Below are 21,021 nucleotides of genomic sequence, written 5' to 3' on the forward strand. Positions count from 1 at the left end.
TCTCTAGAAACCTGTGTGGCTTTTGAAAACTGAAATTCAGGCCAAGAAAGACAGAAAGAAAAATGTATTTCTCACAGTACTGGAAAGTAACAAAGTACATTTACTGAGTTACTGTTCTTATGTTCTATACTTTACTTTTGAGTACATTTCTCCTTCACTCCTCTACATATTAACAGAAATCAGTACCACATTTTGACATTACCTAGAGTTACACCTGAGGAGAATTTGGAAGAGGCCGAGACATTAATTCTCTGTACGATTGTTATATTAAGCTAAATAAACAATTGGCGCAGTAAATGATGTAACAGACCAATGACTCAGGGGATATGCTGTAATCTGCAAATACTTACGTGTGCTCAAATATAACGGTTAATGCGGTACTTTTTCAAGGCTACATTTTCTATATATATCCATTAGTAAAACTTTTTCCTACTCCACTGATTCACAAAGGTTCAACTTCTCCTGCTGATTGTTTTCCTTTATCAAACTGAGATTGTGTTTGTTTGTTTGACCTTTGCCTCTCGGGATTGTTCTCGCCTGAGCCTCAGTGTGACTCCACCACTGGTGTCTGTGCCGTGTTATTGCCCCACAGGCTCAGATGTGCGAGTGGAAACCAACACGCGCACACTCACTACCTGCTCCGCTGCAGGAGGAAAAACACGTGTCGTCAGTGAATGAATTTGCACAAGTGCCTTTCCACGAGACAACAGGGTCACGACAGAGTCACACTGTGGCTGACATGTTGGCGGCTCTGTGCGCACATGACTGCGGGGAACGAGGGTGAATAAAGCGCGCACAGCTGCACGGACTGGGGCCCCTTTGTGTGCGTGTGCGTGCGTGCATGTGCATGTGCAGGCGACACAGCTCTAGTCCCCCTCTTTGTATTTGAGAGAGTAGCGTTAGCGTGTGACGCTCCTGCGGCGCGGAGAGAAAACCGGTCGGAGGAGGTGAACGGGTTCGGTGCTCGGTTGGAGGAGCTGGTGTGACGTAGCGGTGCACGCACACATAGACACACCACACACACACAAATCACACACACACCGGCTGCTGCTGCTGCGCCTGCCAGGATCTCAATGTGGGGAAATGACCGCGAGTGACCTCAAAGGAAACACTGGATTTTTAGCGCTGCTGGATTTTCTTATTGTCTTTCACACACTTGAACAATAATGTGTGTTAGATTGTAGCTCGACCTTTGCCGGTCCACACCCACGTTTCATCCCGGGAGCGATTTGCGGTGTCTCGTTTAGCTGTTCGCCCGGCTAACATCAGCTAAGCTAAGCTAAGCTAGCCCAGCCTCCTCCTCTCTCTCTCTCTCCCCCCCCCCCCCTGCTTGTCACTGCCAGCGGCGGGGCTTCGACGGTTCGTCTCCCGCTGATGCTAAGCTAAGCTAGGCGAAAGGGCTAGGAGCTGCTGCCATGGATAAAGCGAAGTCAATGATGGACAAGAAAGGAGCGTCGGGACCCTTTCATGTCAACAACGGGCAGAGCCAGCGGGGGTGCAACGGCCACGTCGCTGTGGCCGCGAACGGCGGCTGCTGCAGCGGCGGCGGGTTCGGCTCGAGCCCCGGACCCAGCGGCGGAGGAGGAGGCGGCGGCGGCTGCAGCTCGTTTGACAGCATGCACCACCTGCACCACGGCGAGGATGCGGAGTGCAACGGCTCCCCGGCCAAGAGGTCCAGGCTGCGGCGGAGGACGGAGTCGGTGAGACGGAACAGACCCCGTAAGTGTCGAACCAGCCCGGTGATGGTTGTGGTGGTGATGGGGGTCGGTGGGTGGTTTAGGAAGAGCTCTTATCGGATATGTGCTCATCGTCTGACATGATTTCCCTGTGGGGCGGATGCATGCATGCAATCGGGGGGAAACTGTGTAATCAGCCGGGGTTTTTTTTGCACAACGAGCCGATGTCTTGTCGCAACCAGGAGCCGGCAACCAGGCGCCGGCAACCAGCCCCTCGCACCCCGCGCGGGCTCGCGTGCTCCATGCCCTTGATGTAGCCGCAGCCCTCGTGACTCTGCGGCTATTCAATCACGATCCATATTTCTGATCAGATTGGTTGTTGTGGGCTATCGGCCGCCGTCGCCAGGGAGACCCCCCCCACACCATCACCCTTTTTGTTTCTATGCACCCTCAGGTTGCATTTGCAGCTCTGCGATTGGTCGGTTCCCCTGTGGTGAAAAAGCTCCTGATAAGTGGGTTTGGCTTGTCTCAGCCAATCAGCGAACGCCTCCTGTCTTCAGAAGGCAGGGTGAAAGTGCCGGGACCCCGCCCCCTTATTTACTGGGTACTTCGGATGGTGCGAGTAAAGATCATCCAGGAAAACTTGTTTCACAGCAGAATGGAGAAATCTGAGCTTTTCTTCGCGTGAAGTCTGAGGCTGACTCATCTTTCAGCTTGATATCCTTTCGTTTTTTAATATATTTTTTCTTTTGTATGTCAGTGAGCTAATATTCTGCCTCACCATGAAGCTCATAAGTGAAAAGAAGCCTGGTAAGTGTGAGATGATTCATGTTTCATTGCACACAGGTATCACAATGTATAACTTTAAATCAAAAAAATATTTTCTTTATAATTCGATTTTAGGCTCTGAAATCAAATCATTGGTTTCTTATTCTCCCAAGTCTGTGGTCTTCATAGGTTAATGCTTCGTCAGACAGACTGTGATGGTGTGAACACAGATTTCAATGGACTAGTTGGTGCTTTTGCAGACAACTGGTGGTTTTTCCATTTGCAGGAAATAACCAAACTTCCTCACAGCTCCTGAATTGGTTTCAGTTTGAAAGAACATGGTCGTGACTGTCATCACTGTCACTGGTGGTCAATGTTATCTTCTGTAGCCTGATTTTCTGATTTTCTTTTTTTTTTGAGATTAATTGGTTTAATTTAATATAACAAGTTCACTTTCTATGTAAATCTCCCACAGCAGGAGTTGAGATGGGATTAGCATCAATTTGACCTTTTACTCCCTGACTCTGGTATCTGTATCGGAACATCTCTGCATATTACATACAGTACTCAGAAGCACTTAACTACTTCACGGTGCAGTTAATCACATATTATATAGGTCTATCTACAGGGTTTTATAGTATATATTGTGTTTTTTTAAGATTGACTAAGTGTTTGTTTACCTGTGTCATACACTGTGGGTCTGGTTATACCTGTGTGAGACCAGTTGATGACAGCTTCAGCTTGCAGTCATGCTTCAATTCATGTTGACTTTAGTAAATGAAGTGACTAGCACATAGTTATCTTTGCCAGTTATGTAGTTATACACTGTGAACGCTGTTGTTCAAGCACAGTGTCGTTTGTCTTCTTGATTACCTGAAATATGATTCCATAGAAATTTGAAGCTCAACATTGAAATCTGTCCTTCACGGCGCAAAACCCTCTCCATTGTTAATTTCAGCACAGACTCAGTCTCCTTTCTATTGAATAAGAAACGTGTAGTTAGAGAATAACCACGTGAATGAAAATGAACAGGAACGTAGACGATCAATTAGACACAGTATGTATTCTGGATCCTGGGTCTGTATTTGTTAGATGCACTGACCTTTTTATTCTGATCTTGCATCATGTGGTCTTGTGATCACTGATAATCAAATTACTGGAAAAGTGTGATGTTACAGTAAACTGACAGTGGCACTGTGCAGTGAGTCCTCCGCTGTGGTTTGTTGTGATGTGTAGGAGTCGAGAGTAAAGAAGGACCCTGAACCAGAGAAAGTATAGGTATTACATAATTAAGGAACATGAGTAAACTTTGAAATGTCCGGTCAGAGATTCTGTGCTTTATGGCACATCCTTGGATGGAGGCCAGCCGTGCCGATAAACTCAGATAACCCTCTAAGCTTTTCCTCACAGAGGCCAATCCTGGAATGTATTCCCCTCGGGGATGTGATTTTTTCACTTTTGTCCTTTCTCTACTCCGGGTTTGAGGGGGTTTAGAATTGGGGGGGGTGTTATTCTTTTATTTTAGGTATCACTGCCAGTAGTTCCTCTTGTTTACACCGGGAAACAACTTGGCTGTATAGTTTCACCAACTGTCTCCCAGAACAGAATTGCCTTTATTTTAATTTCAACACACCTAATTTTCGGGCCTCGTCGCTTCTGTGACAGAACTGAAGTTTCCTTTTCATACACATCTTTTTTACATTTGTGAACAAGTTAATTTCGGGAAATTCCACAGCACAGTTTCAACACAGAGCAAAAAACAGGAATAGGAATAATGGAGACCGAAATTGGGCAATTACAGTTTCTAAAATGTGGTTCTATTGGGACGCGTAAAGGAACTGAGCTCTGCATCTGATGCCAAAGTGCACTTTATTTTCTGCCTATTGCACAGTCAATTTTAAGTTGTGTTTGTAAAACTCTTGGTATCATACTTAAGTTTGCTTGAAAATGGATAGAGCACATTTTGGCTCATATTCTTTGAGTCATACTGTGTTTTGTTAAAGTCCTTCCATCAGCGCAGGAAAGCGCTCTGGGTTTGATGTGTTAAAGGCGCAGTTGATGCCAAAGTTATGTTTCAGATATGTAATGTCTAAGAAGAAGGATTGTGCTCTCATTTGTTGTTTTTTGACAGTGTATACACAAACAGAGGTGTCATGTTGCTACTGCACTTTTTCCCCCCCACATGTTTGTAGTGTTTTGTAAGCCCTGGGCTGATTTTGGTGCGTGACCTTACCTTACCTCACTATATGTGATCTAGTGGGTGTGGTCCATAGCGGCAGAGAAGGTGGACCAGTGATCAAAGTGAGTCTGACAGCCTTGGGCTCAGGGAAGAACGATTACAGTGGAAGAAAGAGAAGGAAACAGCTTCGTGTACATTGTGTTTGTACGTGTTTGTGTCCTGAACAAACTCTGAAGACTGATGTCTCCAATTGGCTTTGAAGGAGGTGTGTTGCACATTCCATCTGTTGTGTTGGCTCACAAAAACAGGAAACCAAAGACTAGGCAGTATTCACGGCTAGTTAACGCTAAAGAGTTTTATAATACTTTAGGAGAATTGTTATGTGGATTTGAAATTTGCACGATAGATCTGTTAAAAGAAGTTTTATATCAGCAGCTTTTTCATTTAGAAGACCAACAGCACAACCTGCCATGTTGGGTGAGATTTTCTTTTGGGGAGAAATTTCCACTTCCACAATATTTGTGTGACTCAATGCGTTTAGCTCTTCAGGATCACAGATGAACCATCAAATTGAAACATGGATAACAACTGAAACCACCTGCAGGTTTCTTAGTTAAATTAACATTGTCATTTTAAAGAGAATAACTTATACATCAGGGCGTTTCAGGCCAGTCTCCAGCTCGTTTGTACAAACAGTAAGTGAGTGGGTATGTTAATTTGGTGACAGTTTAACTTGCCACAGGGCAAGTCAATGTTTTACCTGAGCATGGCTAACAAGTTTCAGTGTAGATGATGTAAGGAGGAAAAGAGCGTATTTGAGTTCATGTAAATCAAGATGAGTCGAACTTTTTGATTTTGATTTGTGATTTATTCATATTCAGGTTTTCCAGTTTAAAAAAAAAATCTAATTGATTTTGATCAATTAATCTGAATTTTATGCCCTAGAAGTCTTATAAATACATTAAAATATTCGGTAGTAGGTCTTAAATAGGTTTAGTTAGATCTTAATTATGTTGAAGTTTATCTGACGCTACTTACATTATGCTTTAAAGTTACTTTTCCAAGAGAACATGGACATGCATGGTTTGTAATGTCTCCATGTATTGTAGTTCTTTCTCAACGATACACATATTACCACACTGTACTAAATTTACAAACAAGACCAACATGGACCTGATAACTTTCCGGTAAGTACACTTTAAGACTATGGATACATACTGTCTCTGCTTGTAACTTCAGAGATAATGTGGTGCTTCGCTGGTTATTCTCTACAAGGCTACTTCACGTTATCTTCAATTATAGGGACGAGTAAGTCATTCCTGGACTCTGATATTCCTTCATATATGTCGTACTTGACATAGATCTCAAATTGAAGTCATCGTGGTCTTAAAAAGTCTTAAATTTAACATGTTGAACTCTGCAGAGACCCGTAAAGGTGCACAGTTATGTGTAGTAGCAGGACTGCAGTAGTGGTAGAAGTAGTTGTAGAGTATGACTGGTTGGAAAATGAGTGAAAGGAGTGGTGGTTTAGGGCTTGAGCTAACGTTTATCTTTAGCGAATCATTCGCTCTATAAAATGTCAGAAATCAGTGAAACATTTCCCACACCGGTATTTTCAAATGTCTCATTTTACTACATTTACTCTCTAAAACATATTAAATCTAAAGCTGAAACAAGTATTCAATTAATTGATGGTCAGAAACTCTATTGGCGTCATTGTAAACAGGCCTGAACCTGCAGGGATGTTTTGCTTTGTAATGAGTGTATATATATTCATTATATCTACAATATATATATATATATATATATATACACACACACACACACACACACACACACACACACACACACAGTGTTCAGCTGTGCAGTGGTTTATTTTCCTCTTATCATACAAACAGGCTGTACAAGTGTTGTTCTTGTCCTGTGCTCTCTGCACAAAGCACTTACACTCACACACACACACGACAAGCCTCTCTGTGAAACCTGAGATTAAAGGTTAAGCAAGAGGAAATTTAATAGAAATAGTTGTTGCTGATAATCCTGAGGGTGTGTGTGTGAAAGCTGAACAGTGAGTGTGGCGGAAAAAAACCTATTTATTTATAAATGAATCCCTTTACTACCTTTTTGTAATTCAAGTCAAACTGTAGATGCTTTCAGACGGTGTATCACATGAGGTGTGTGAGGCCATGAGACCCTTCACCTACAAGGACACAGATCGCTTGTGAACTACTCTTTGTCACACTGACCTTTGACTGGACACTGTGTGTTAGTGTGTGTGCGTCCACGTGTGTATATGTTTGTGCTTTTTAAATGGAAACCCTGGATAAGTGGGCACCTAGGGGTCCACTTAGGACACACACATTTTCTTTTCTTCTTTCCTCAGTGATGCTTCATTGTTTGGTTTTAACACATAACGGCTGTGGGGAGGGTCAAGGAAATTAGGAATTACGACAGGATGCTTCATTTTAGTTTCTGGAGTATTTTATAAAAAACGTATATGTGTTTATTCAGCCACAAGAATGAAAGAAAGCGTGTTAAGTCTTTTCAGTCAGTGCGTCCATGCATCACTGACGGCAAGCAGCTGTAATGGAAGCTGTCACGTTTCCCGTGCCATCGTGTATTAATTATGTAGTCACTGTTTGTTGTTTTTCCACTGCATAAGGAGAAAGATCACAGGAGAAACTCAGTCAATAAGTGTAAAGTAGTATCATGATGTCGGATCCTGACAATGAACTCAATCAAAGGACACGCGTTGCTGTTTGCATCCGTGATTTCATATTGGCTAACAAAGCCTGCACTCGTTCTTTGCTTGTTTCAAGTACAGAAAAAATTATTCAGGATAATAATTATTTTAAAGTCCCATCAAGTACGGCATGAAATATAATTTCACTTTTTATGCACATGAGGTTGCACAATACAATTTTGCCTTGCACTCAATGGAGTTTACACTTTTGTTATCTGAAACTACAAGTACTCATTGACACGATAAGGAAATAGTCAGGCTGTAGATTAACTTTTGTACTTACAAAAAGGCCGAGCACAAAACTAATACTGATGCCTCTTCACCTTCACTCTGTACTTTGCTGAGTCGTCAAAGACACATTTTAAAGGCTCTTATAGAGGCTTTAAAAGTTAGTTACTTGAACTTGTGTTTTTGTTATCAATTATTTAGCTGATTTTTAACAGTTGTTTATTCTTTGGAAGAAAGTTAATTGTCTTGTTTTGCTCAACCAAAAGTCCATAAATCCCAAACTAAATTGTGATAAATGACCAAAAAGTTAAATAAATGACAAGAAAAGCAGCAAATCTTTTCATTTAAGAGGCTGAAATCTCTGGCTTTTTCTTCTGTTTTTAATCGCCGAATCACTGAAAATATAAATCAATAATCAAAGTAACTGTTGGTAATTCACAAAGAATACTGATAGTAATCACTTCAGGTCTAATGGGAAACTTGTCTTCAATAAATTAAGAACTGTTGTAACACTGACCTATTGTAATATTTGAGTGGGGGGGAAATGTGATTGTCACTTGAGGCAAAAGCCGTCATGTATCCTGGTCTCTTGCAGTGATGCTTTTACCTTCGATTATATGAGAGAACATTTTTTCAAAACTGAAAATCTTTCATGGCTTAGTTTCAGCGTCTGTTGTAAATCTTTGTTTTATGGCTTCAGGGAGAAAGCAGCTGACTTCAGTTTCCCTAAAGAGAGAGAGAGAGCAAAGAAAATTATAATTATCTTACTCCAATAGGTGGTTTGAGTCAAGTCTTAAATCAATGTCACAAATGCAAATAATATAATCAGACAACTTATTGGAACTATCCATAGAAGTGTTTTCAAAATTAGGCAAGAGGGCTCTCCAGAGCAGAATCCCTTGAGGTTGTGTTGACAGACATCAGAGCTGGTCAGTAGGTGAGAGGGGACGATGAGAAAGAGTCAACCAAACAGTGAAGGAGGAGAGAGTTGACTCCTGCTAAAGGTAACCGGACCCCAGCAGCAGGTGTGGAGGTGACGGGGCAGCAGTGATGGTGCTGGTGATACTGGTCACTCACATGCACTCAGTTACTGCGAGAGGTTTCAGTGGTCAAGTGCTCCTCGTTTTAACACGGGTCAATACAACACTATCGCAGACTGACACATAAAACAATCCCGGCAACATCTCCGGTTCTATTTATAACAGGAATAATGAATTAGGTTTATTATGCCGTCAGGTTTAATGTAAGTTTCAAGTAGAGCCGGGCCAATATAGATCTCTGGGGGCTGATGCCAATATCGCAAAAAAATTCTGATACCGATATATTTGCAGATATTTATACATATTTTTAAAAACTGTCAATGATTCCCACAATGTCGTCATCAATCCCTCACAACAACGTAATTTGGCTTGATATGTTACAGTTTAACCGTAAATGAATAACATAAATATAATAATACACACACACACATTTACACAGATTAAATATAGATACAAAGAAAATAAACTCAACCAAATGCATAGAATTATTTTAATGTAAATTATAAACATGTGCACATGTATTCTGCTTTGTTTACTCTACAAAGTAAAAGTGTATCGGTTTATATTGGCAAACATATGGACTGATACCAGAGAAAGAGAGAGCTCAGATTGACTGATGTCATTTTTTCTTTATGAACAATGTTTTTTATATTTAAAGTACTATGGTTTTTCTATATGAGTAAGTTGTATATGAAGGAGCGTGGTTGTGCAGTGTCTTGTATGCAGAGTGGGCCGGCCAATCGTCATGCACCAAATACTTTCATTTAAATGCATTCTTTAGCAGAATGCTGCCGTTCTCCGCAACCATAGTGACCACGTGTTGTCTTAAACAGTCGCACAGGGTTTTCATTGTTCCGAGTTGTGGACTCGCTGATTGGTCAAAATGAAACTGCCTGATCCCAATGTGACATCTTCAGATTGTTTGTTCTGTCCACAACTTGACAAGATTCATTTTACGCTGTCGTAAAACAGACACAGGACACTGGAACTGGAACACTGGTCAATGTTTGTCATATTGGCTGCCTGAGTGAAATTATAATTAAACTAGATTTGCAGTTGACTAATTGATTAAGTAGCTAATCCTTTCAGCGTTAATTATCAAGGTAATAAAGCCTGTTAGAAAGGCTGATGCACCTCTAAGTTAAATAACGCTGTTGCTTTGTGGTGCATTAAAAAACGTCTTGCAGCATCTGTCCTCTTCGGTCCACGCCAGTAAATCTGACTTGAATTTAATTAAATCGATTCAGAGACGAGAAGCAAGCAAGAGAAGGAGAAAGGGGGAGAAAAGAGGAAATGCAAGGAGAAAAAGGAAGAAGCCAGACGAGAGAGAGGGATGCAATTGTCGACAGAGAAAGAGAGAGATAAAGATGGATGGTGAATGAGAACGGGATGGAGAGAAAGGATAAATGAAAGAGCGAATATGAGGCTGAGGAGTGTGTGAGACACAGAGAGCGGAGGAGATGATGGGGGGGGGTGGTCAGGGGTTGTCTGTTTCCATGGAAACTGTGGCTCTTGTTGAGCGGCGGTGGTTTTTCTTTTTTTCTTAACGTCTTGTGCTGAACTCAATGTTCTACCAAACTGAAACCGTCCAGACCAGGTTCTCCTCTCCAAGCTGTGTCATCCGCTCCAGACGGTTTTCACACAGCGAAACAAAGATTAATCAGTCATCTGAAAAATGTATCTGCAGCCATTTACTGGTTAAATCTTCTCAAATAGAGGGGCCGCTGCTTTTGTTTTCGTTTGACAAATCAATTAGTTGATCAGTCGTATGGGCAATAAAATTGATAAACTTCCCTAACGTCCAAAGATATTGAGTTTGCTGTCGTAGATGATTTAAAGAAACCAGAAAATATTCACATGTAAGAAGCTGAAATCAGATAATTTCGCCACATTTTCTTTGAAAAGTAATTAAAAAACAATCAGTTCTTGTAAAATCTGTCAGTTCCAGGATATGATACTGAAGTCATGATGAGATATGAATGAATCACAGTATAATTTGTTTTTGTGGTTATTTTTGTGGCCCTGTGGTTCACAACAGTCCATTAACGGGCTTTTATTCAGTATCACTTACAGATACTGTGTTTCTGTTGGCCATTAACATAATGGATCCTATTTATCAAAGCTACATAAAACCAAAACAAAGAGTCTGGGTTAAACTGAATGTATTAATTTAGCAAGTAAATAATCAGCTTTAAAGATGTTGGTTATTCACATGGCTCAACTCCTGGGTTTGGTCATTTAGATCTGTTTATGTCTTGTGTTCAAAAGGAAACAGTTGATTACATATCTTCGTCTTCGTCTTCCTCTCCAGCCTTCCCCTGGTTCGGTATGGACATCGGTGGCACCCTGGTGAAGTTGGTGTACTTTGAGCCAGTCGACATCACCGCAGAGGAAGAACAGGAAGAAGTGGAAAACCTCAAGTCCATCCGCCGCTACCTCACCTCAAACGTGGCTTATGGTAGGTATACACACACATGCACATGGAAAAACTCAAGTCTACAGCCCTTTACCAGTCGACCACAGCTTGTTAATAAAGTGCGTTGCCCATACTGAACATCCAGGTGTGTGAGTTGTGAATGACGCCACATACCGTAAACTGACATTACTACTAAAGACAAAAGACTGATGACGTCACATAAACTGAACAACCTGACGTTTATCAATGTGAGAAACAGAGATGGAAGATCTTGACAAAGGGGGATTCTGTGCTCTCCCTGTATCTGACATAAACATAATTATAAGAAATCCTTTCTGTCGTTATTAAATCCTTTCTTTTGGCTGTTTTTTTGGTGTTTATATATTTGCAGATATATAACTTGTCTAAGGCAAAATTATGGATTAATATAAGAAGAGTGTACAATCATGAAATCACATTAGTATGTGATTTCCAGTTGAGCCTATTTTTTTAATATTTATTCACAGATTTGTTTTCAGAGTGGGTCCAAATAAAATGAAATTAGTTTTCTTAATTAAAAGTAAAACATCATGTGATCTAGTGAATGTGGAAATGGGAGATAGTGGAGTTTTTTGTGAGAATAAACAATAGAGGAGTGAAGAGTGTGGCGAGAGAATCCTATATTGTAAATATACCTCGCTCAGGTAAAACTGGGGTCCGTGACGTCCACCTGGAGTTGAGGAACCTGACCATGTGCGGCAGGACGGGGAACCTGCACTTCATTCGCTTCCCGACACAGGCCATGCCCCGTTTTATCCAGATGGGACGCGACAAGAACTTCTCCAGCCTGCACACGACACTCTGCGCCACCGGAGGCGGGGCCTACAAGTTCGAGAACGACTTCCGAGCGGTAAGTGTGTGGAAGATTTGAACTCGGAGCTGTCCACTTGTGATCGGATCACCTGAGATGGAAGTTGACACCAGGTGTGAACGGGGCCTCTCCTGAAGCGAGTGTTTACATGAGTTCGTTGACCCTGTCAGCAGGAAGATCATTGAGCTGTTCTGGGATCTGCAGCTCGAACTGAAGCCAACGCCTTGTGAACACTTATGTCTTACTTGGAAAATCATTTTTAGCTTTATAGATTTATTGATGCTTCGAATCAATGTGATAAACTTTTAGTTTTATTCATTTAGTCCTCTTGATGTGTTACTTTAATGTTTATTCATATATTTGAAACGTCCTCCCTTTGTGGTGCAGATGGCCGACCTGGAGCTGCTGAAGCTGGACGAGCTGGACTGCCTGATTCGTGGACTGCTGTACGTCGACCGGGTGGGCTTCAACGGACACCCGGAGGGCTACTACTTCCAGAACCCGTCAGACACCCAGAGCTGCGTGAAGAAAACCTGCACCCTGGATAACCCCTTCCCCATGCTGCTGGTCAACATCGGCTCCGGGGTCTCCATCCTGGCCGTGTACTCGCCGAGCGACTACAAACGGGTGACTGGGACCAGGTGAGACACAAAAAAGTTTATAAAGTATGTTGTTGGATTGCACAATATGAAAAAGAAGATAACATTTAAAAAGTCAGTTACAAAATAATGACAAGGGAAAACACAAGTTAATATTCATACAATCACAAGAGATAGAGAGCAGCCGACAAAACGCCAGGGGGCTTATCATGTGACTCCCGTGGATGAGTAACGGATAACGTCTCACAGCATCATATTTCAAGACAACACAATCCACAGTCTGCCCCAATCTACAATAACACAACCTGTTATTCATAACAGAGAAGTAGTAAAAGCTGATATTACTAGGAAGCAAATTATGTTTGAGCTTCACTAGAAGTGCAAGGTATCAGCTGTTTGAATTCCAGTCATCTTTATCTGTTATCACACTGTTTACCTCATTCATGAAGCAGAGGAGCTCGACTGTGAATAGATGGGGGACAGCACAACTGTGTGTATGTGTGTGTCACACTTTTCCTGGAAGAGGAAAATATGAGGAACATTAAGAATTCCTGTTTAATCTACAAAGATCTTCTAAACATGTCCAGGCCAATATAAAAGTGAATTCAATTTATTTATTAATTGTGCATTTCTTGCCTGGCTGGATTCTTCGTGTCAACCGGACGTGCAAGTTTCCTTGCGCTTTGCTCGGAGCAGAGAAAAACATCTTTGTATGCAGATGCCATTGAAAAGAACGAGTTTAAAGGACAACATTATAGAGAAACCCAACAGTTCCCAGAATGAGCAACCACTTGGCGACAGTGGTGAGAAAGAAACTTCCAACAGAAACGGACTGAATGTTTGTGCAGCCATCTGCCTCGACCTGTTGGGGTGAGATGAGAGACGTGGGGGAGAGAGAGAGAGAGAGGAGGAGGAGGAGGAGGAGGAGGAGGAGGGTGGTACGGGGGAACAGAGGAGGGAGAAGGGAAGAGAGAAGATGATTGGTATCCTTTAGAAGTGGTCATCACTAAGTTGACTATAGAGACTATTCAAGCAGGCAGTTGTTTTTTATTACTAACACATGTCTCCAGTCTTATAATAAGTCATTCAGCCTGTTGAATGATGATGATGATTTAATACAGACGTGTTGTTTGACGGTTTGGTATCATTGTGCAACACAGTGAACTTATCTGCTCTCAGGAAGTTTATCTTTCGTGTAAAGGTACCAACACTTTCAGCCTCATCTGCGTGTGTTGTCACTGCAACATCTGTCATTCGTTACTTCCTTGTTGTTCTGTAAAGGACAACTGTGTCTCATTAGCTGCTTTCAGACATGACCTGTGGACAAAGTCCGTGTGTGTGTGTGTGTGTGTGTGTGTGTGTGTGTGTGTGTGTGTGTGTGTGTGTGTGTGTGTGTGTGTGTGTGTGTGTGTGTGTGTGTGTGTGTGTGTGTGTGTGTGTGTGTGTGTGTGTGTGTGTGTGTGTGTGTGTCACACCGCCCCAGGAAAAGGAAAACGTGTTGAAAACTTGTGTATCTCGTCTTTCAATCGCAAGCCGACAAACTGTTTCTTGCTCCTGAAGTGGTCACAATAGTTTTCTCTTACAGTGAACATTTTTCAAACTGACATTAAAGACAAAGGCAGACACTATTATCTCATTTCACCATGAATGCAACAAAACACAAACCTTGAGAAAGTCCTGCGGGTTGAATCGCTTAAATCTTTAGGGGTGAATTATTCTGAAAGACTAAACACAATGAAAACACTATTTTTCTTCTTCTTCTGCCATTTTTTTTCTTGTTCCCTCTTCTCTTGTGTGTAAACTTATTTCCCCTAAATATCTTTTCCTTTTGTCTTGCTCATATGATCTTACCGGGCTCTGTTTTATCTTTCAGTCTGGGAGGTGGAACATTCCTGGGCCTTTGCTGTCTGCTGACGGGATGCGAGACGTTCGAGGAGGCGTTGGAAATGGCCAGCAAGGGCGACTCCACCAACGTGGACAAGCTGGTGAAAGACATCTACGGAGGAGACTATGAGCGCTTTGGCCTGCAGGGCTCTGCTGTCGCATCCAGGTGAGTTTGAGAGGCAGTTTCTCTTGACATTTCACGGAACTTTTCCTGCCAGCAGCCTGGTGACATGTCCGAGTTAGACCACATGACAATACAACAGGAAAATGTCTGGAAAATTCACAGCGAGTGATGATTGATTCTAATATGCCAGAGTGCAAAACTGAAAAAAACCAAACAGAAGGAATATAAACATCTCAGAATGACAAAGAGGTGTATCTGAGTGGTAATAGCAGCATAAACTACACATGCTAACTCAGACCTTTACTTGCTAATCTGGGCTGAGCATGTGTACAGTAAACTGTGTCCAAAGGTTGATCCATAAAGCAAAGTGAAAAAATGGGTTTAATCACAGTCTTCAGATTCGTATCACTGTTTATTGTCATGGTGTTTTATTCTGCTATTAACACACACACGCACACACATGCACACGCACGCACACACGCACATTGCCAAACAACACTGTGTTGTCACTGTTGATCTGAAGGTTGCTGTGACATTTGCAGAGGTCATTTTGTGTGTCTGCTGTTTTTGTTATTTAATAAAGATTCATTACAGGTAGAAACTGTGTCAGTGTGCGTGTTCCTGTGTGTGTTAGTGTGTGTTTATGTGTGTGTTTACATGTCAAATGTTTGTTTTACAGTTTTGGTCACATGATGAGCAAAGACAAGCGAGACAGCATTTCTAAGGAAGACTTGGCCAGAGCCACGCTGGTCACCATCACTAATAATATAGGATCCATAGCACGGATGTGTGCTGTCAATGAGGTACACACACACACACACACTCACACACACACACACATTCCTAATTCATAGCTTTTCTAAGGAATTACATTACACATTTGTTGTAGGGCCACAATTAAAAAAGGCTCATTTTGGTGCTGTATCATAAAAGCGAAAGAAAACCATCAGAAGTGAAGTAAACAAGTGAATAGTTGAATAATAAATGGAGCAACTTTTAAAGCTGGATGTGAAGTTGTTTCAGTGTGAAACTCGAACGAGCATCAGCCTGGAGTCTTTCTGTGTGCTTTGAGCTTCTTTACAGTGTTGCCTTGTGGCATGGCGATCAAGCAGCATTGTACAGGGCTATCACTGCACACAGACGTGCAGCGAGGACACACACACTTCCACCAACTTCACTTTTCCAATATGGAAAACTATAAAATCAGTTTGTTTTGAATTTTTTGTCATTTTAACCGTTGATGTAAGAAATTGTCGTCCTTATATAGATTCAGGTTTAAAATGTAGACACTTAAATTAACCTATTGTACCTGCTCTTTTGTTATAAAAGATATATTTGACCTTTTAACAAAAAAATCATAAGTCTGCACAGTTTATCAGGATGCAGAAGTCGGCTGGTTTGATTGTGACAGAACCAGTTTGCCTGCTCTCTGGCACCACCGTGTGGTCTGGAAGAGGTGTCTCATTTGTCTCAGATTCTGGTCCCTTCAATATTTCAAAAAAATAACATTATTAGGAATTGATCATTGATTCTATCTGTGACTTTGTAAATGTGAGTCGGCTAAATGACAAAACAAGAAAAGTAAGTGTCACATTGGACTTTAAAAAAAAACAACCTGTATCAATGTTTTCACGTGTTTTCTGACTTTTTATAGCGCATACATTCCATTGATTGAGAAAACAGTTCTGAGTATTTAGTTTTGTAATTTCTGTTGAAAGTGTAGAGAGTTCAGGAATGAGGAGGTTTGTGGTTAATGATTGGCATCTTAACCCCGAGCCCATCAAAGCATGTGTGTTAAAGTTATCCAGTATTTCTGAATTTTTTTCCCGTCTGTCTTCTTTTCAGAAAATCGAGCGAGTTGTGTTCGTGGGGAACTTCCTTCGCATCAACACGGTTTCCACAAAGCTGCTGGCCTACGCCATGGACTTCTGGTCCAAAGGACAACTACGAGCCCTCTTCCTGGAACATGAGGTTAGCGCTTGACTAATATATCCAATGTAACTCCATGTAGCATATAAAAAAACAAAGCTCTAATAATCCGTTGGCGTGTTTCTGTCGGCTCCAGGGTTACTTCGGGGCCGTGGGTGCACTGTTGGAGCTGCTCAAGACATCAGAGGACCCGTAAAGGAAGCCGCGTGACATCATCATCCCTCGACAAGACGATGTCGCCACCTCTGGATGATGTGACGTCGTCCACTTTTGACGCTGCTGAAAGGTCCCGTTCTCAGAGGCCACTAAAGGAAGACACTAAGCGGGGGACACAGAAACTGAAAAAAGCCATTTTAATAATTTAACATGTGTAAATAGCGATGACCTCTAACATGTATCTTCTTAATTTCCCAAATAGAGTCACCCTATCATAGAGGTTTTAATATTGTGATCTTTAATTTATGGTTTCCTGTAATTTTCTGCTGCTCTGTCGATTCCTGTCGGGAGACACAGAGTGTTTCAGTGATCTTTGTTACTCTGTGTGTGTCTGTGCGTGTGTGAGAGTGTGAGAAAACCTACTGTAGCATTACGTCCTGGAGGCTGTTGTGTCCCTGTCGACTATTTGTGCAACAAGATACTATGTCAGCACAGAAATGAAGTTGCTCTTTAATGAGTGACTGAGCATGTTTAACCCCCAGAGACTCACAGAAACATCACGTCGCCTCCAGCCGTCATCTGTCGGCGCGCTGACGGACAGAAATAGCCAAACGTTTCGGACATTTTGGCATTAGCTGAGGCTCGGGAGGCATTTTGTTGTTGCACAAAAAGTGGCCCAGGACACTTCAGTCTTTTTAGGGAAGTGCACTGAAGCCAAATCCTATTGAGATTCGTTCAACGCCTGCCTCCTACAGAGCGGACGCAGATAAACAGTCTTTAATTCTCTCTGTTTTGTTCCACTACAAATGGCCTTTTTGTTTTTTTTGTCTGTCTCTCCTCCATCTACCTTCAGCACATGCAGACATCATTAACACGTTCACGCCTCACCTGCTGAGTTCAGTGTTACCCAGCGGGACCAAGACATTGTCTTCCAATAGTTTGTGCTACAGCGGCGTCGCAGATTTGTCTTCTCGCCAGTCGGTCTCAGCGACCCCTGTTTGTGTTTGGTGAAATACTGTGGGATTTAGTTTCTCTCTGTTCGGAATCTTCTTTCTTTTCCTCTTCGCCTCCCGTCAGTGTCGAGCTCGAGGACACTTCAGCAGGTCGTCGGCCTGATTCCTCGTCCTGTAGCTTCTCTAGCGCCCTGCTGCCTTGTTTGGGTGACGCATTGTGATGCAACGAGGTGCTCGGGCTGAGCCAATGTGATGCTAACGCGCCATGTGAAACCGAGCATTTATAAAAAGCTCTTGACGCATATGCAGAAGAATGCCGTCACCTTCTGGGAGACAATAGGGACCACGATGCTTTAAGGCCTGTGTCGTCCCTCCTGTAAAATACACAGATGCAAATTTGCCAGCAACACAATTTGTCTAAATGTGCTGATTTGCGGTTTGTCGTCATCGTGCTGCTGTTAAGACGACATCTAGAGAAACTGGGGAAAAAACTTTAATCCTATACTTGCAGGAGACTGTAAACTGATCTGCAAAAATTATGTGAAGTTGCAATTTAAAATGACATGCACTTACTAAAGTCAAGGTTAGCTATGCATCACACTGACGGTGGTAAAGACGCTGCTGCATCACCCGTGAGCTTACGAGACGCTGACAGTGAAACATGAGCTTTACCCCCCCCCCCCCCCCCCCCCCCCCCCCCCCCCCCCACACCTCCTTCACCCTGAGCCTCCACAACAGCCTCTCATCTCTGTTCACTGTAAAGAACTGGACCCTGCAGCCTGTTGTGTGTATTTATTACCTCCGTCTACTTGCCTTTTACTTTCCAAGAAACTCTTTCCCCGTTTGGAATCGACCTCCGCTCGTTAAAACCATCCATTGTCAAATACCTTCGGATCATCACTGCTTACACGCTTTGTTTTGTGGCTTCTTTCTGTGTCTCTGAGCCGAAGTGTTCTAGCCCAGCACTGGAATAATGAAGAGGAAATCCTGACTAGCAGGCAGAGCGTTATGCAGGTATTCTGAATCGACTGACTGCGGTTTTCTCTGATTAATGACGTGGGTGAGTGAGTGAGTTTTTATCCAATGCAACTCACTATATGTAACATTTAAAAAAGTTAAGCTGGAGAATTTCTTTTTACTTGCGAATGAATAATGGAATAATCACATTTGACAGAGAGCGCCCTCTGTCGTTAGATATACTGAGAGTAGTTTCTTCCACTGTGGATACATTAAGTCTCTTGGCTTATTAAATGCCAACGCTCACGCAGGTAAATCTGCGGTTTGATACTATTTAAGTATTTAATCCTCCGTGTGTTCCATCATGATGCTGCAGATATTCTGTTCAGGTGCTTTTTCGTCTATTTCTCTTATCCTCAGACTTTGCCTTTTTTTTCTCCAGCTCATGTTTGGATGATGCGTCTGTGGCCTCGACCGGTCGGGCGCTGCTCGGCCGTCGGTTATCTCGTGCCGCCTTCTCTTTTAATCTGAAATCCCCGATCTGTTGCCTTCACCGTGTGTTTTATCCCACGTTTGTGTCCTTCGGTTTCCTGTGTGGTTTCTCAACTTTACCTCAATGTGTTTTTCTTTATGTTCAGGTTTCACTCTTTGCTTTCTGTCTTTTTTTTTTTTGTGTTTTGCCATAATACTGTAACAGGATTCAGTGCAGTTAACACACATTAACAGTTTGAACCCCAGTGTTTTGGTTTTCACGATTCTCCTTCAACGTGTTTAAGTACAATGAAAGATTTTCCTCTAAAAATCTGAGACGAGAACTCAAACTTAACTTGTTTTCCAACTTTTCTTTTCAATGGTTTTGGCAACAGTTTGGTTTGGGAACAATTTTTTTTTTTTTTTACAATAAATGTCCTTTTATTATTTTGATCCTGCTTGTGACAAGTAATGTGAGTGAATGAATGTGCTTTTCATGTCATTTGAAAATAATGTTGTGGTGAATTTATTTTATTTTTCTCTGTTGGCACAAAAAGAACCAGTGTGATTGTTGTCAGAAATGTAAATCCCTGCTCGTTGTGCTCATTCAAGCTGCGGGAACATGCTGTGATGTGCAGCACTTATAGAAGTGGAACCTTTTAAAAACACACTATCACTGTCCTGCAGAACCTTTTTAAAAACGGGTGGTTTCAACATTTAATCTGTGCTGTTAATTATTTAGCGCAGACCTGAGGTCAGTGCAATCTGTTATTGGTAATAGATAAAGGAAGACAAACAGGAAACATTTATATATGATAAACAAAGTCTGCAGAATATTGATGACCTGTGTTTTTTAAGTTGTTTTTGTCATGTTGTTTTTAGAGTTTGCCTGTGTTTAGTGATGGTGAAATTACAAGTTCTAACATCATTTTCCACTAACTTGAAACAGTAATATCATTGCTTCAGATACTTTACTGTTCTTGAACCTACTATTGTTCTAATCTATCACTGCAGCTTCTGTGTTTTAATCTGCAAAAAAACTAATGAGGATTTTAAGACGGAGCATTGGGGCCGATTGAAGAAAGTAAATCTGAGATTTCAAGAATAAAATAATATTACGAGAATAAAGAAAAATGCAGAACCCGTGATGCCAGAGTTCAACTCTTTCCTGGATCCAAAATCTTTAATGTCAATGTTTCTTAAACAACCAAAGAAATTCCTTTTGAATATGACGTATAGATTAAAGTCCAAAAAAGAGGCAATTTCCTCAAAGACTGTTTTCTTTCTTTCTACAGAATCAAGTCATGATTATGTGGCGCTGCTGAGCTAAAAGATAAAGAATTGTATTATTTGTGAAGCCTACACTTAACCTATTTTATTCTCGTCAAATTACAACTATTTTCTTGAAATATTACAACTTTATTCTCATTTTACAGCTTAAATAAGACCCTTTACTTACACTGGCCCCAATGCTCAGTCCTAGAATTAAAACCTTTACATAAACTGTGTGAATGTTCAGTCGAAGTAGTATCACATCTCGAAAGTGTTTGAAACATTCTCGACAGCACAGGTCCAGTCTGAAGTCTGTCATCACTTTTTAAGCAATGATTTCTTTCCTGTTATCATGAGTGAGGATGTTTGTTTGTTTTTCAAACCCGTCTGAGGTGTGACGTGAGCGTTTGAACCTCCGCGACCTGTTGTCTTGGGTTCACGTCCCAGATCGGTGGGAATTTCTTTTGGTTTAAAGTTTCCGCTGAATAACAAAGCTAATGTCATCCATAGTGGGATCTAACTAAAAGGCTATGCAGCAACACGTGTCCCCTTTAATGAACTCATCTCTGAACCGTCACAGTTAATTTGACCTGTTTGTTAATGTGTGTTTTTAAAAACATATGCAACCCTTAGTTTCCTCCGGTTGGAGTCTGGACGGAGAGTTTGTGTCCTGCTGATTGAGTTGTTAACTCTATTTAAGGTGGATGTTTGCAACAGGGTGTTGACGACTGTTGTTTCAGTGCGAGCGCCGCGACGGAGAGAGGTTTAGTTTCTTT

The 21,021-nt window shown here is 41.8% G+C and overlaps 1 protein-coding gene and 1 long non-coding RNA gene across 3 annotated transcripts; one reads left to right on the forward strand and one right to left on the reverse strand.

The window, feature by feature from the left end:
• Positions 1–873: 873 nt before the first annotated feature.
• Positions 874–18,168, forward strand: pank1a (pantothenate kinase 1a). 2 transcript variants are annotated; one of them, XM_034609747.1, is made up of 8 exons: positions 874–1,719; positions 10,946–11,092; positions 11,734–11,939; positions 12,288–12,541; positions 14,373–14,549; positions 15,187–15,310; positions 16,353–16,478; positions 16,573–18,168. In XM_034609747.1, exons 1-8 carry the CDS (start codon positions 1,416–1,418, stop codon positions 16,630–16,632), a joined length of 1,398 nt encoding a protein of 465 aa, XP_034465638.1. In that variant the 5' UTR covers positions 874–1,415; the 3' UTR covers positions 16,633–18,168. The 2 variants fall into 2 exon arrangements, with proteins under 2 accessions (XP_034465638.1, XP_034465640.1); XM_034609749.1 differs by lacking the exon at positions 874–1,719 and adding an exon at positions 2,280–2,486.
• A 1,007-nt stretch (positions 18,169–19,175) lies between these two features.
• Positions 19,176–20,294, reverse strand: LOC117776059. The gene is made up of 2 exons (XR_004616376.1): positions 19,596–20,294; positions 19,176–19,563 (listed from the first exon to the last, which is right to left on the reverse strand). It is a non-coding gene; the product is annotated as an uncharacterized LOC117776059 (long non-coding RNA).
• Positions 20,295–21,021: the final 727 nt, after the last annotated feature.

Source organism: Hippoglossus hippoglossus, chromosome 15 (assembly GCF_009819705.1).
Source record: "Hippoglossus hippoglossus isolate fHipHip1 chromosome 15, fHipHip1.pri, whole genome shotgun sequence".
In the NCBI taxonomy this organism is placed as follows: domain Eukaryota; kingdom Metazoa; phylum Chordata; class Actinopteri; order Pleuronectiformes; family Pleuronectidae; genus Hippoglossus; species Hippoglossus hippoglossus.